General features: G+C 32.2%; 1 protein-coding gene across 1 annotated transcript; it reads right to left on the bottom strand.

Moving 5' to 3' along the window:
• Positions 1–6157: 6157 nt before the first annotated feature.
• On the bottom strand, positions 6158–14305 carry LOC139519088 (nuclear receptor-binding factor 2-like). The gene is made up of 3 exons (XM_071310880.1): positions 14196–14305; positions 7886–7970; positions 6158–6849 (listed from the first exon to the last, which is right to left on the bottom strand). The coding sequence occupies exons 1-3, from the start codon at positions 14214–14216 to the stop codon at positions 6206–6208; spliced, it is 750 nt and encodes a 249-aa protein (XP_071166981.1). The 5' UTR covers positions 14217–14305; the 3' UTR covers positions 6158–6205.
• Positions 14306–15607: the final 1302 nt, after the last annotated feature.

The following is a 15607-nucleotide window of genomic DNA, read 5'->3' on the forward strand; positions in this document are numbered from 1 at the left end:
CGACAACAGTCATGAGGCAGAGTCCAAAAATATAGTATAATTTAACATTTGAAAATAAAAGCACAAAACTTTGCATATTGCTAGTTATGATGATTATTAAACTTTTCTGAATATGGAACAATAAAAAAAATCCATAATGGCCGCCAATTTCAAAATGGCCGCCAACAGTCATGAGGCAGAGTCCCAAAATACGGTATAATTTATCATTTGAAAATAAAAGCACAACACTTTGCATATTGCTCTTTATGGTGCTTATTAATCTTTAATGAATATGGAACAATCAAAATACTTCCATAATGGCCGACAAATTCAAAATGGCCGCCAACAGTCATGAGGCAGAGTCCAAAAAAAATGGTATAAATGATCATTTGATAATAAAAGCACAAAACTTTGCATATTGCTAGTTATGATGGTAATTAATCTTTTCTGAATATGGAACAATCAAAAATAATTCCTTAATGGCCGACAAATTCGAAATGGCCGTCAAAAGTCTTATTATCAGAAACTATATCGTGTATATCTAGAAAGCTATTAATAATCAACAAATATTTGTGCTTTGCAAAACTTTCAGGATTTCAGGTCATCAAATATTGAATTACATACCTTTTGTTTGTCTTTTTAACTTTTTCTATTCAAGCGTCACTGATACTTAATTTAAAGATGAAACACGCGTCTGGCATACAGAAGTTATCCACAAGGAATATATAAACTAATTTACGATCATATTTCTTACAACATGGCTACTGAAAAAACGTTCAGGGTATCAAGTGTAGAATATGACAAACCGACTAAATGAAATAATATTGATTGGGCAAATTGCATCCTATGCCAAGAAATAATAGATGAAAAACGTATATGCCAATTTGATTCTAAACGTCTCAATGTTGGTGCTGGTTATCAATCTTTAGCTGACAATATTAAGAAGTTTCATGAATTACGATTGAAGCCTGAAGGCTTTAATGTGTGCATTGAAAACTTAGATGAGGGATCTGGAATAGCACAGTCTTTCATTGGCCAAAAGGCATGTTTGCACAAATCTTGCAACTTAAAACTGAACAAGACAAAGTTGGATAGAGGAGAAAAAACAACCTCACATGAGAGAATAGATAATAAAGCAACGACATCTAAAAAGAAAACTAGACAAAGCTTTCCGTTCAGTCCACCAGTAACCCATCTGTGTGCTTTTCTGTAATGAAAATGGCCAAGAAGCCCATCATGAGTCCTCAACGTTTGGACAAGATACACGTGTGAGAGAATGTGCTGTAAAATTAAATGACACGTTGTTACTTGCAAAGTTTAGCGCTGGTGATCTAATTGCACCGGAAGCAAAGTACCACTCTTAATGTTTTGTTTCCTTATATAATCGTGCATCTCGAATTGAAATGAAAAATGATAATGTCGAATCTAAGAAGGAAAGTCAAAACCATGATATTGCATTTTCAGAACTAGTCTTTTATATAAATATACCAGGTCATGCGATGAGACCATAAGTGTTTACAAGTTGTCAGATCTATGTAAACTTTATACGGAAAGAATAACATGTCTAGGTGCAGATGTTTCATCTCGAGTTAATAGTACACGACTAAAACACAGAATTGTAATTTCCCTAACTTAGATGCTTACAAACAAGGTCTTGAAAACATTCTTGCTTTCCAAGATGACATTGGTCCTGTATTGAAGAGAGTCTGCTTAGAAGACTTTGATAATGAGTTTGTCAACATATCAAAAGCAGCTACGTTTGTTCGTAAAGATATTTTCGCATCAAATTCAGAATTTAAAGGAACCTTCCCAAAGGGATGTCAGGAAGCTTCTGTATCCAAGTCATTGCTTACTTTGGTCAGCATGATTCAGTTTAGACCCAACATTCAGGATCGTTCATATTCTCAGTCGACATTAACAATAACACATCTTCTGACGTATAGTTGTACAAAGAAACTATCCAACCGTCGCATGAAAGATCATGAAACTCCAGTCTGTGCTTATTTGGGAATCATGATCCATGTAAGACTAGCAAACGTGATCTAGTAGATACTTTCTTCAAACTTGGACTGTCTTTCTCCTACGACCGAGTGTTAGAAATTTCTACTTCCATGGTCAATGATGCGTGTCGTCGTTATGTCCAAGAAGGTATTGTTTGCCGTACCAATCCACTACAAAATGTATTTACTTCATCTGCTGTAGACAACATTGATCACAATTCAAGCAGTATCTCGTTAAAAGATTCATTCCATGGTACAGGTATATCTTTATTCCAACATATTTCAGAGGATGTTCAAGGCGTTTTCAAACATTTGACCAATCTGAACCTATGTTAAAATGCCAGTCAAAGAGAGTGTCTCTTTTACCAGAGAGTTATTCAAATCTTCCACCAGCTGTACTAAGATTCAGCGAACCAGATATCCCATTAGTTTAAGGAGAACTTTCAATTGATATGTCCTCATTCCCAGCTGCATTAAAAGGGGAATTCAAATGGCTGAACAGCTGTGGATAGGTTTTTGGCACTGGAAAAAACTTCCTATATATTTCAATTCATGGATTGTGCCTTGCTCTAGGACCATTGAAATTGAAAGTCTTTTCACTGTTCCATTCATTTATCGGTTGTGACACAGTCTCAGCTTTTTCTGGGAAAGGTACGAAATCAGCTTGGGACACATGGTCCGTATATGAGGAGTTGTCAGAAGCATTTCTGCAAGTTATTGAAAATCCAAATGAAGTGGAAATTTTAAAAGTGTTAAAAAAAGCAGAACGATATGTTGTGCTGTTGTATGATCGGTCTAGTACAGCTAATATGGTGAATGAGTTAAGAAAACAGTTATTCACGCAGAAGAAAAGAATTGACAATATTCCTCCAACACGAGATGCACTTCTTCATTGAACATACGAAACGTGCAGCTTACCAAGGTAGTGTTATTTGGGGCAATTGTTCAGTTGCAAATTGAAGTATGCCATCACCAGATTTATTTGGTTGGCAAAAACTTGATGGTACTTGTGTACCATTCTGGTCTGTGCTTGCTGAAGCTTCAATGTCATGCCAAGAGCTCATCCACTGTGGATGTAAGAAAGGATGTCGAAGAGCATGTAAATTCTTGAAAGCAGCATTATGCAAGTGCTCACAGGACTGTGAAAGAGAAACTGATTGTGACTGTGCTTTCTTTTGATTTTCCTGTATTTGTATCATATTTAAATTATAATTTTAATCTGTTGTTATGTTAAATAGTTACTTGTGAGTTTTTTTTATTTCTTATCTCATTTCTAAAAAAAAAACTCTTTGCACTGATTCAATACTGCATATGTTAACGTTGTTTTTTTTTCATTTCAGGAAAATTGTAAAAATTTTCTAAGGTCATTACCTGTAACTGTGAAAAATAAGAACTCGTCAAAGACGCCATTTTGAACTGTATCGGCCATTTTTATTTCATAGTTAATGTCACCTGTTACATTAAAAAATAATAAGTTTGTATATACGTGCTTGCATAGAAATAAATGATCCATTATTTTTTAATTATTTTTATACCATATTTAAAAACAAACGCCAAATTTTGACTTGTTAAACGGCGCCATTTTGAATATTGCCGCCATTTTGAACATATTATCTATGCACCCAGGCATTTGTGTTACATTGTAGGCCTTTGTCGATATCAAATCATCAGTTTCACGGATTTGGTAACTTTCTATCAAACAATGATATATATACGAATACTGTCAAACTTAGACATTTTGTCGCGCCATTTTGAATTTGGACGCCATTTTGATGATTTCTGTATTATAAGGTTTAAAAAAATAATAATTGACATATCTTAATTGTATTTCCTCAAGTTTGTGTCATCTTCTGAATTCATTTAAATTGGAAGACTTCATCAAGTGAATTATGTTATACTAATGTCGGCCACCTTGAATTTGGCGCCCATATTAGATTTTTTTTTCGTGGCTCCATATCTGAATTTTGTCTATACCCCTTAATCTTTCACTATGCAAAGTTTCATGCTTTTACTATAAAGTGATCAATTATTCTGATATCTATAATGGTACCCCTTGAACTGGCCTAATCACAAACTAATATGTCACCGTAGCTATTTATTAGAGTACAGTTATATACTAGTACTACACTATATGTTGTGTGTACTATATATTTACTTCGTTCATTCATACATTCATTCATTAATTCATTCATTCATTCATTCATTCATTGACGGACAGTCAGAAATAGACTTTATTCTATATACTACTCTGCACGAAGTTATTATGCATGCAACCCCGCCACTTTTTCTAGCACTATATACAGATATATACGGTGAACTCGTACTAATGCGAGTTTCACACACTTTAGCACGCACGCTACATAAGGGAGACCTAACTTTTTTCCTACTTTCAGGTAAGCAAATGTTCTTTTAGGCCTTATCATGCATGTACTTATATCCAATTCATAGTTCAATTTTAATATAAGAAAACTTCAAGTTAACATTTGAAATAAATGTTTATTATAATTATGTACTTTCAGTGTGAAATAAATGGTTTGCAACATTATATTTCGTCCCTTATTCAACGCCCTATTTACAAAGATCAAGTGGCCATATTACCCTGCGACAAATATATGTTAATTTAGCAAAATTTTCCATGTCAATAGACCATGACTAAGGGGGCGGAGCTGAATAATCTCCATGGAAAGGAAATGAAATATGCAAATGCTTATACATCTGCATACCAAATGTCATTGACCTACCACTGGTGTTTCCTCATAAACTGACCTAATCAGTAACCGATGGCAATACATGTGAAGTAAGCAAAAGATTCAAAGTTAATAGACCATGACTAAGGGGGCAGAGCCAAATAATCTACATGGAAATGGGATATGCCAATACTTATACAAATGCATACCAAAATCATTAACCTACCACTAGTAGTTCCTCATAAACTGACCTAATTACAAACTTATGCATGTAAAATAAGCAAAAGTTTTAAAGTCGTTATGCCATGACTGAGTGGGCAGGATCAAATATTCTCGATAGTAATGAGATGTGCCAATGCAACTGTATACCAAATATCAGAGACCTACTACTTCAGGTTCACGATAAACTAGGCCTTATCACAAAATTAATACATTGTTGATGACACCGCCACTTGAAGAAACAGCATACCTTTATCTTACAAAAATGATAAAAATTAAAACATGGTCAATCTGAATCCATATTTCTTCAATTTCATCGTTGATTTGTGTTTAGGCCCTCTTTCACAACAGCCTTGAACATATCCTAACTGTATGTCAAAACCGGACAATATCAGGCAGATCATTTTATAAGATGTCTCAGTTATACATGTATACTGAGATCACTTAATCCTTGTGTACAGACTATTTTTTTTGTTCTTTGTGTCTGTTGTCTTTTTGATATTTTTTTGGTGTAATACTTTGTGTCGATCTGATGAAAGTTTTTAAACTGATTTTTACCGTTGGTATATTTATGTTTTGATTTTATGGATAAGAGAAGGATTGAGCTTTTGAACACAAATTGTATGTGCCTGTCCAAAGTCAGGAGACTTAAATTCGTTGATTGTCAATGCATATACTATTATACATTGCATTTGTTTTTTGTTTATTGTATTGTCATTTAATTGGGTTTTTTTTCTTTTGAAAGGTTTTTCATTTTGGTCAATTCAAGGCCTTTCTTAGCTTTCTATCCAATATGGGTTTTGCTCGTGTCGTAAGGTGGTATGGTGTCAGATCAATACTTGCATTAACGTCGTTTAGTCTCAATAGTTTAGTAGATGTTGTGCAAATTGTTAAATGCTATCAGAAAGACATGCTTTTTTTAATTTCCTCAATGCAAGTTACCCACAATCACTTGAATTAAAGGACTGTTTATGATAAACTCATAAACCTTTTGTATTTAGTAATATGCTATCAAAAGTTAGTTTTCAAAATGGATCTGAATCTTGACATTTTGACATTCGGTATTGACACATGTGAGGATAGTTTTTGTGCATGCTTTGTTGTTTTGTTTTCTGTAGTTCTGACTACCTTAGCTATCTTTTCGCTGTAGCAAGGAACTATAAAATGGCCCCAACTAGTCTCCATAAAGGCAGTCAGATGTTAGAGCAATCTCGAAATAAGTTTCCAGTGATATCCCAGAAGACTTTAATTTCCGCGCAACACTAAAATCTTAAAACAAAATAGGTTTTTTAAATCTATTTTTATTCATTGTAGGAAATATTAGTCATTGCTGAATAGTGTGAGTGTTTCAGTGTCAGTCTCTGTTTGACTTTGCAATGAATCAAGGTCAAACTGAGGCATTTCAAGGGGAGGTAACATCAGATCAGGTATACATGATCCCTCTCCCATATCAAACATATCTTTACCACCTGATTCTATCAATTTTAAGTTTTCATGTAAGAGTTTCTTTTCTCCTCTTAGGTCCATCACTTCTCTACTGAGCTGAATAACTTGTTTCTCTAGTTCTTGATTTTTAACATACATTTCTTCCAGAATATCTTTATCATCTCTGGGAATTTTTGTAATGCTGTGAGTTACATTTTGTTTATCTGATCTAAAATGCACAGTTATGTCTTTATTTCTTGGATCGTTAAATGTTTTATTTCTATTGACGAGAAATCCTAGTACAGAATCAGTGTCAGACATAGCATGTAATACGGCTTCATCATTGACCTCTTGATCAGTTTGTGTACTTTGGTTGTGTCTAACCAGTGGAGTTATAGTTTTATTGTACTGGATGCTTTCCTCTCTGTCTATTTTATGTTGGAGATTATCCTGTTGTCTCAGGTGATACTGATGTTGATGGTAGATAGACTCTTTGGCTAACTCTGAGTTTGTGGTCTGTAAAGCTTCTAACAAGAAGTCTGAAAATACATAATTGAAGATAATAAAATAATATAAATACACAAACAAGACATACATTTCAAAATTGATTACATGTATGTACATTTTTGTTTAAAGGATGCATGAAACCAAGAAAATTATTTGACACTGCAATTATTTCACAGGCATGTATTGAAACAGAGGTGTGTCTGGTATGAAAAAAAAATAGATAGTAGACCAGGAGCATATGTTTAGCCTTTATTGTGGATATTGAAATTGTTGAAAGTAATCAATTGAAAGCAGATCAAATGGCTTTGTTGGGAAAATGTACAAGGATACCCTAAGACAAATAAATATTGTGTAAAAAATGACTGTTAAAATTCTCATACAGGTAACTCAGAAATGATCAGATTTTTTAAAAATGTATAAATGTGTCCGACAAAATTATTGAGTTTAGAGCTACAATGTAATGCATGCATATATGACATTTACAGAATGCCATTAATTTTTGTTTATGGTCAAAGTCTCATAACTCTAGAATGACATGTTCAACAGCATGATATACATTGTATTCACCAATTCCAACAAACAAAAATGTAAAGTTCAAGTAAATCAATAAAAAAGTACTCAAATATGGTACATTGTTTGTTAATTTTTCTTTTAAGTCCTATTGATCTGGAACATTGAATCATTTAAAATGATCTACATGTGTATTCATATTCATTCATTAAGTACATACAATTGAGTAATTAAATTGTAAAAATAGTAATTAAGTCATAAAAATTGTATTATTTCATACACTAACATAAAAAGTAAGTTCATATAATATCAACTAAACAATTTGGTAACTTAACCCAAAGTATACTTAGTTTAAAGCTGTTTACTTACATTTTTGCAGTAAATTGTTGTGTTTAAATTTTTTTTACATGAGCATTGGTTAAAACAAATTTGAGTAGTCTTACATGTAATAAGTGTTGATGGACAGACAGATGGATATTGGTATACAACAATACATCCTGTGTTCTATGTGCATATAAAAGTAATGAAAGTGATATAACAAACAATTTAGTATTTTACCTGCAGCTCTTCTGTGACAAATCATTGCCTCTTCAAACTTTTTAGACTTCAGCATCATATCTGCTTTTCTACTCTGTTGATGAGCCTACAAATACAAACAAATATGCTTAAATATATTCTGTTACAAGTAACATTCTTTATCTACATTGTACTTCAACTCTGATAAAACCAGTGATGAAAAGAGGAATCTAGTAAAGTAAATGGAAATAATTTTTTTATCTTTAAACAGATGATACATGTACATGCATGTCATACATATATATATGTTGTGTACAAGATGTAAGTTTGTACAAATTATAATTTGTACAGTACAGGGTTTTTGTACAAGTAATAAGCTTTTTGACACCTACCTTCATGCAACAGGTGATACAGGTTTATCTTATAAATTGTACCAGTGTAAATATTTTAAATTCATAAAAATATACTTCAACCTAACATTTAGTGCTATTCTCCTCGTCTTCAAACTGGAAACAAGGATACCTGAATAGTTTAAATTCTAATTTTATTTTTTTCCTTATACAATATTCATATCCATACAAAATCTGTGTGTGGTCTTATAATGTTATTGTATCAATGCCCAGTATTATACCGTATCATGAAGTTGTGAAAATATGACAGAAATATTCGAAGCAAAAGACTTTGTGCTCGCATAATCCATTTTTGTTCAGCAGGTCATTAAACACTGATAACTTGTACAAAAAATCTGTACAAATTATAATTTGTACAACATTACAACTTGTACACAACATATATATATATATACGAGTCTAAATTGAAACAAACGTTCAAACCTATGATTGCGTTGGATAAAAACCGCAATTTTTATACGTGTGCATGTAAAACAAATTTTGTTGTAGAAGGGTCTTAATACAGCACAAACAACATTTTCTTAAAGACCAAAAAAGTGAAGAAGTATATTTAAACAAAACGCATTTGACTAACAGGTCGAACAACTGATGTTCTTTAACCCTGCTGACTGCCATTGGCGATTGCCAAATAAAATTGATCACAAGATGTAACAAAATGGATCTTAATATAAATTTAATACTAAACAGAAAACAATTAACTTGTGGTCACGATGTTATGCCACAAACATAAGGTGTTAATATTTTTTTGTACACCATATAAAGTGCCTAGAAAATCAACCTAACGATGTTAGAGTAGATTTGATTCGTAACTTCCTCCCCGGAGCCGGGGCTGGAACCTGTACTTTTTATTTCTAACTTCTACGACAACCCCGCCTAGCATTGCGCAGAGACCTTATCCCCTCCTCTAACTCTGGCTTATAAAAATAAGCTTTCATTTCGGGAGGTGTTACTTTGTTGTAGGAATTAAACAAGGATCTCTGATACATTTGTACAATACACGAAGTATTCTTTTTAGTGTACAGAAATTATCATCTACTCATCTCTTCAGTATAATTACAGGATGCTAATCTATTTTTAGAAGCATACAATCACTGTAAATTAATATATGTATATCTCTGCCTATGTGTAGTGACAACTGCAAATTATACCTTGTCCATCAGATTTCTTATGATTAAGAAATACCAGGCGTTAGAATATGTATATACATTTATATTAAGATCCATTTTGTTACATCTTGGGATCAATTTTATTTGGCAATCATCAATGGCAGTCAGCAGGGTTAAAGAATATCAGTTGTTTGACCTGTTAGTCAAATGCGTTTTGTTTAAATATACTTTTTCACTTTTTTGGTATTTTTGAAAATGTTGTTTGTGCTGTATTTAGACCCTTCTACAAAGAAATTTATTTTACATGCACACGTATAAAAATTGCGGTTTTTATCCAACGCAATCATAGGTTTGAATGTAGTTTTCAATTTAGACTTGTTTACATTTGTATATATATATACAACTCATCTAAACATTAACCCAACAATGTTCGATCTGTATTAAAATTTGCTTTTGCAAATTTTTTGTTCTTCCCTAGCCAGGATTCAAACCCATGCTACTGAGATATCGTGACACCAAATCGCCTGCACTGTAGCCGTCCTGCTAGACCACACAACCACCTGGGCTTCATATTAAAATGAAGCTTTCGGTGGCCGGGTGTTACCTTTCCACGTCAGTTTTAATCTAGCGTCGTACTACAGTACACGACATATAAGGCATGGATATATATATAATTCATGTGTTATATAATAAATGTAATACACAAAGGCTTTGCTCATCGTTAAAGCCGTACGGTGACCTATAGTTGTTAATTTCTGTGTCATTTGGTCTCTTGTGGTGATTTGTCCAGTGGTCTAGACAGGATTTGAAAATGGCAATTATTTAAGCCTCATAATTTATTAGCTTATAACTCAGGCCGATGGTATAATCAAGTTTCAGTTAAAATTGAGTTCTGAAATTCATTGCTTTTGGCACTCTGTTTAATTTTAAAAATCTGAACTAAATTTGAGTAAAAGAGTGCTGTCTACAGGACTTTACGGTTATATCTGTGTTCATAAGGTTTTTTAAGTGGTAGTTTTAAAGTCATACCAACAACTGGAAGTTTAAAACAACCTTGACTGGCTAAACAGTCATTGTATGGTCAGTGATGTCATACCTGTATTCAAATTATTACTTTAATGCACTTGATAAATCAATCAATGTAGTGAAGATGTAAATAGTAGTTTTCAAACTATTTATTATTTAAATGTTTGAAGGTAAAAATAAATATAAATAATATTTTGATATGCATTTGCATTCAATTTGTTATAAATAAAATCTGGGGGTTTTTTTTCGAAAAAGAACATAAATTTTAGAAGAATATTGTAAAACTTGTCTCATTGGCAATCATACAATATCTTTTTTATATTTACTATATGATCTTTTTTAGGTAATTTTTTTAAAGACAAGTGCCTGTAATCAGGTAATTAAACCACCCCCAGATAGTCAGAAGTACCAATTTTAGACCATCAGGAACTTGTCTATAGTATATAGATACAATTTACCTACAGATGTATATACTTTAAATTCAATAGGCAAGTGCCTTTTACTTTTATATGTTCTTCCAATCATGAACACCAAGTTAAAAAGGCTAAGCTGAAGTTGATTTTGTGTGACACCCCAAAAGGAAAAGTGACGGCGTGACATTTTACCCCAATATACCCCAACATACATTTGTTTTTGTACCCCAATATACAATGATATACCTCAAAAAACAGTTTCAACATAATATAATTGAATAATAATATCATTTTAGGCATTTTCATGTTATTTAACACCAATATTAACACTTTATTTTTTTTATAAATATATTTAATTCTAAATCACTTTTTTCATTGAAACTTGTTCCTTTCTTGTCAGCCGCTTACCATCACAAAATGACTTTTTACCCCAATATACTCGGATAAACAGTTTCAATACAATTTAAATGATTAGGAATGATATATAACATGCAGATACAGGGGCAGATCCAGCCATTTTAAAAATTTAAAAAGGGGGGTTTCTCAAGTAAATCCCAACCCAGGACAAAAGGGGGGGGGGGGGGGGGGGGTACCAACTACATGTATATATATGTCCCCATTCAAATGCATTGATCGGCCCAAAAAAAAGGGGGGTTCCAACCCCCGGAACCCCCCACCTGGATCCGCCAATGAGATATATTAATATTCAACACAATTGTTAACATTTTTGTGCATTTATATATATATAATTAGAGGCTTTTATAACGTTCTTTAATCATGTATTGACGAAGGTTTCACTAACAACCAGAACGAACGAACCTAAAAAATATACTGGTAAATTTTTGCAATTTCTCCCCCCCCCCCTTAAAATGTGGAGATTGAAAATGCATTTTGTGTTTTGTTTTCTGTAGAGTAAGATATGGTGTATTTTTTTAAATGAAACTCGAAAAAAAAATGCTCAAATTTTGAAAAAAAAATCTCAAATATTTTTTTTTTAGGTAATAATCTTTACATTTGTTTAACATTTAAAGTTTTCTTTTTATGTTAATATAATGTATCTATCTTTCACTCAGTGAGGACATTGATCAGCAGAAATTTAATGTTGGTCAGGTTTGTGTGTTCACATTTCTCGGACCAACATATTTTTTGTCACGCCAAGAAATCCTTGCTCAAAACTCAGATGGACCCTCCTACGGCATCCATTAGTAGATCTAATAAATAAAAATATATAAACCTTTCAAATGTGCCATTCATGAAATAAAAAATTTCCCAGTGGAACCCACCAACCCCGATTTTTTGCGCTCTCCATTTTCAACCCTCGAATCATAAGCTTTCAGATCAAACTTGAATAAAACCTTGCTTTTTAACCGATCTTTTCATGTACCAGACAGGCAACACTCCTTATTTTATAAGAAGGCTACTAAGCTGTTATACACCTGCATGTTGTCTTCTTGGAGTCTCCGTAAAGGCACTTGACTCAGAATAAACACCAAATATGGAAAGTGGAACTACATTTGTACAAAACATAAACTTGAGTCCGAAGTCACATAGAAGAATTCTTTTCTTGAGTTTTACAAATTATATTGTCATATCGAGACTTCAGCAGTGAGCATATACAATAACAGTCATATGATATTTGCTCTAGCTGATATTAAACATCTAAGATCAAATTTTACTTTTATGGATCTTCCCTTTTCATGTTTATTTTTTGAATATTTTGTTACCACATTGAATTTTCTTAGGCTATGCATAAACAAAATCTTTGCAATACCTCTTTTTTTTTTTTGCAAAGGATGCAAACCACAAGATTTTGATCTGTTACATGCTTAGAAACTCCTGATCAAAACAGAGACATACATGTATATACACTATATACACATTATACACATGTGTATATATATGTCTCTGCTCAAAATTGTAGTGGTCCTCCAACGGCACCCTTTAGAATTTGATTTCATTCAACAAAAATAATTTGTCATACAATGTACATGTACGTATGTAGCTTTGAACACCATTGTAAATTAAATCCTTGAATATTTTCTTTTTTTTTATTTTTTATTTATTATCTAAATAGTCAGGATTTAACATCACCCTTACAGCACCACCTGACTAGGGTGTTACAGGGTTTCAAATATATAACAACAAAAGACTATTGTTTTATCAAGATTTACACAAACTAAAAAATAAATATTTTGAAAATCTTTTTTTTTTTTTTCTCTCTCTCTCTTTCACACTCTCTCTCTCCTTCTTTCTCACTCTCTCTTTCTCTCTTTTTTCACAATCTCTTCATATAGAAATATCTATAGATTATTTTAAAATAGAAGGAAAAAAAAGAAGGTTTACATGTGCTATGCATATATTACATGTTGTTTGCTCTGTTCCATAAATAGGTCAAAAAGATATATATATTGATATAAATTTGGTTGTTAGATTACCATTCAGGATAAATAATTAGCATAGGGGCCCAAAGTTTTTCAAGTTCAAAAACTTTGTTGTATTTTCTTGCTGTATATAACTCTAAGTTATAAAAGTTTCTCAGTCTATTTTTTAATTCAATTGCATTTGGAAGCTTTTCTTCTAGCTTGCATTTATATATGTATTTTTTGGCAAAAATTACAAGAAAATTTAAAAATAAGCTTTCTTCTACAAAACCAAGAAAAAAGTTTTTTTTGTTAAAATCAATGTTAACATAGAAATTTTTCAGGCAAGCACAAAACAAATATAAAAAATTTGATGTCACTTGACAATCATAAAATAAATGTCCAATAGTTTCATCTTCACATCTACAAAAAGAACATAACTTTGTATCTTTGATTTTAATCTTATATAAAAATGTATTTGTAGGAATAGTCCTATGTAAAAACTTATATTGGAAATTATACAAATATGTATCTCTACAACATTTCTGAAGTATACAAAAAAAAGTATTTCTTCCAGTCTTCAATGTTAGAATGCAGCTCATCCTCCCATTTTGAAAATTTTACAACTGGAGGATGTGCACATTTTACAATAAGATTATTATATATGAATTTGATATTTTTACTGCTAGTAATTTTCTCCAAATTTTTTTCCTGCGGAGTAAAATTTTCCAAGTCAGTATCAGTGTTTCCCCTAATACACTGTTTTACCTCCATAGGGATATTTGTTATTAAACTGTAATAGTGCATATAATTATTTGTCTGAACTTTTTGTTTAATCTGATCAAATGTGAAAAAATCTCTTCTTTGATGGTCAAAAATGTGACAGAGGTTTTGCACACCGGCAACTCCCCATCTGTTAGTGTTATATAATGGGAAATCTTCTGTTTTCAAAAAATTCAAGATATCCATCGAGAGACACTCCTTGACATCAGTTTTAACATGTGGTTGAATATTTTCTTTGATAGGAAAATGTTTACCTGATTAAGTGGACTGTCCATGAAACCAAGGAATTGAAATTTAAATATATACTTGTAACTTGATGAAACCTTGTTATTTCCCGAATTTCCACGGATATTTACAATGAACAATAAAAAGAGAACGGTGTCGGAGAGCGCGATACAATCCGCACAAAGATAAAATCTGTCCATGAAATTATAAAGGAAGCTGTGAGATTAGTAAATATATTATACAAAAATATAATATACTTTATATTAAAAACTTTGAGCCCAAAATGTTTACTTGAATAAGTTCACCAGCACACTAGGGCCGAGTTTACTTGAAACTCTTCAATCATGTCAATCGTATTCGACTTCAGGTTCTGCGTTCAAAATCGTAGGCTAACAACTAGTCTATATAGCTACACGTTCAATGGGTAAATTTTTAATTAATTAAAAATACTTAATTCCATCTCGGATGCTTTCGACATTACTCGTTACCTGTTTGTCAAAATTTATCGTTCGTAATTTAATAGCATTTGATTGGTTAATAGAAATACCTGTTCACTGCAGGTAAATTTTCATACAAATATTCCCTGGTCATTTCGAATTGTGTACTGGTCAATTCAACACGTTAAATTTACCCACCCTCCCGCCCATTTTATTTTGTATTATTTGATTTTTGTACATGAGTTATACCTTATTAAATCGAAGAAGTTAGTCTTTTTCAGATAATGCAGATTGATGAATGTGATGTCTGTTTGGGAAGTGACTAGTACATTTATATATTTTGGAAATTAATAATTATCAAGAATATGGACTTAAAATGAGAAATTATTTATGACATATGTATGATTGTAATTTTTTATTTATGCCAAAATATGATTATCATTACTTATGTGTTGAGTTTTGTTTTATTACATCGAAATGGGAGTGGAGGGAATTGTCAAAATCTACGCAACCCTGATATTTAATTAGATTACTATCTAATTTTGACACGTGGTCTGTCGTAATCACCAATCAATCATGTCATTTAACATTTTGTAAGATTTCACACCTGAGACATCAAGTAAATTTAATAGACAACTTTCGAGTTCGATGCATTTCCGTCAAACACTCTGGTTTTAGTGAACGTCATTTGCGCGTTTAGGGGCGTCGTCACTTCCATTCCAATGTTGAGCGAGTGGTTGGAAAACTATAATTATATATTGTACGAATTATTCGGCAAATTGAATTCTCAAAATTGACAATCAGCATAGACGTATTTACACTTGTATGCAAATTTGTCCGCCAGTACATAACATCACACAGGTTCCCGTAAACTTTGACTTCATAATTCAAAACATATGACGTCACAACCAAAAAGTAATTGTTGCTTGACGTCAAAAGGTTATTCGGAGGTGATATAAGGTCATTCGGAGGCAAAATACAGCTAAATACCAAAAGTGTAAATA

This window comes from Mytilus edulis, chromosome 4 (genome assembly GCF_963676685.1).
Source record: "Mytilus edulis chromosome 4, xbMytEdul2.2, whole genome shotgun sequence".
NCBI lineage: Eukaryota > Metazoa > Mollusca > Bivalvia > Mytilida > Mytilidae > Mytilus > Mytilus edulis.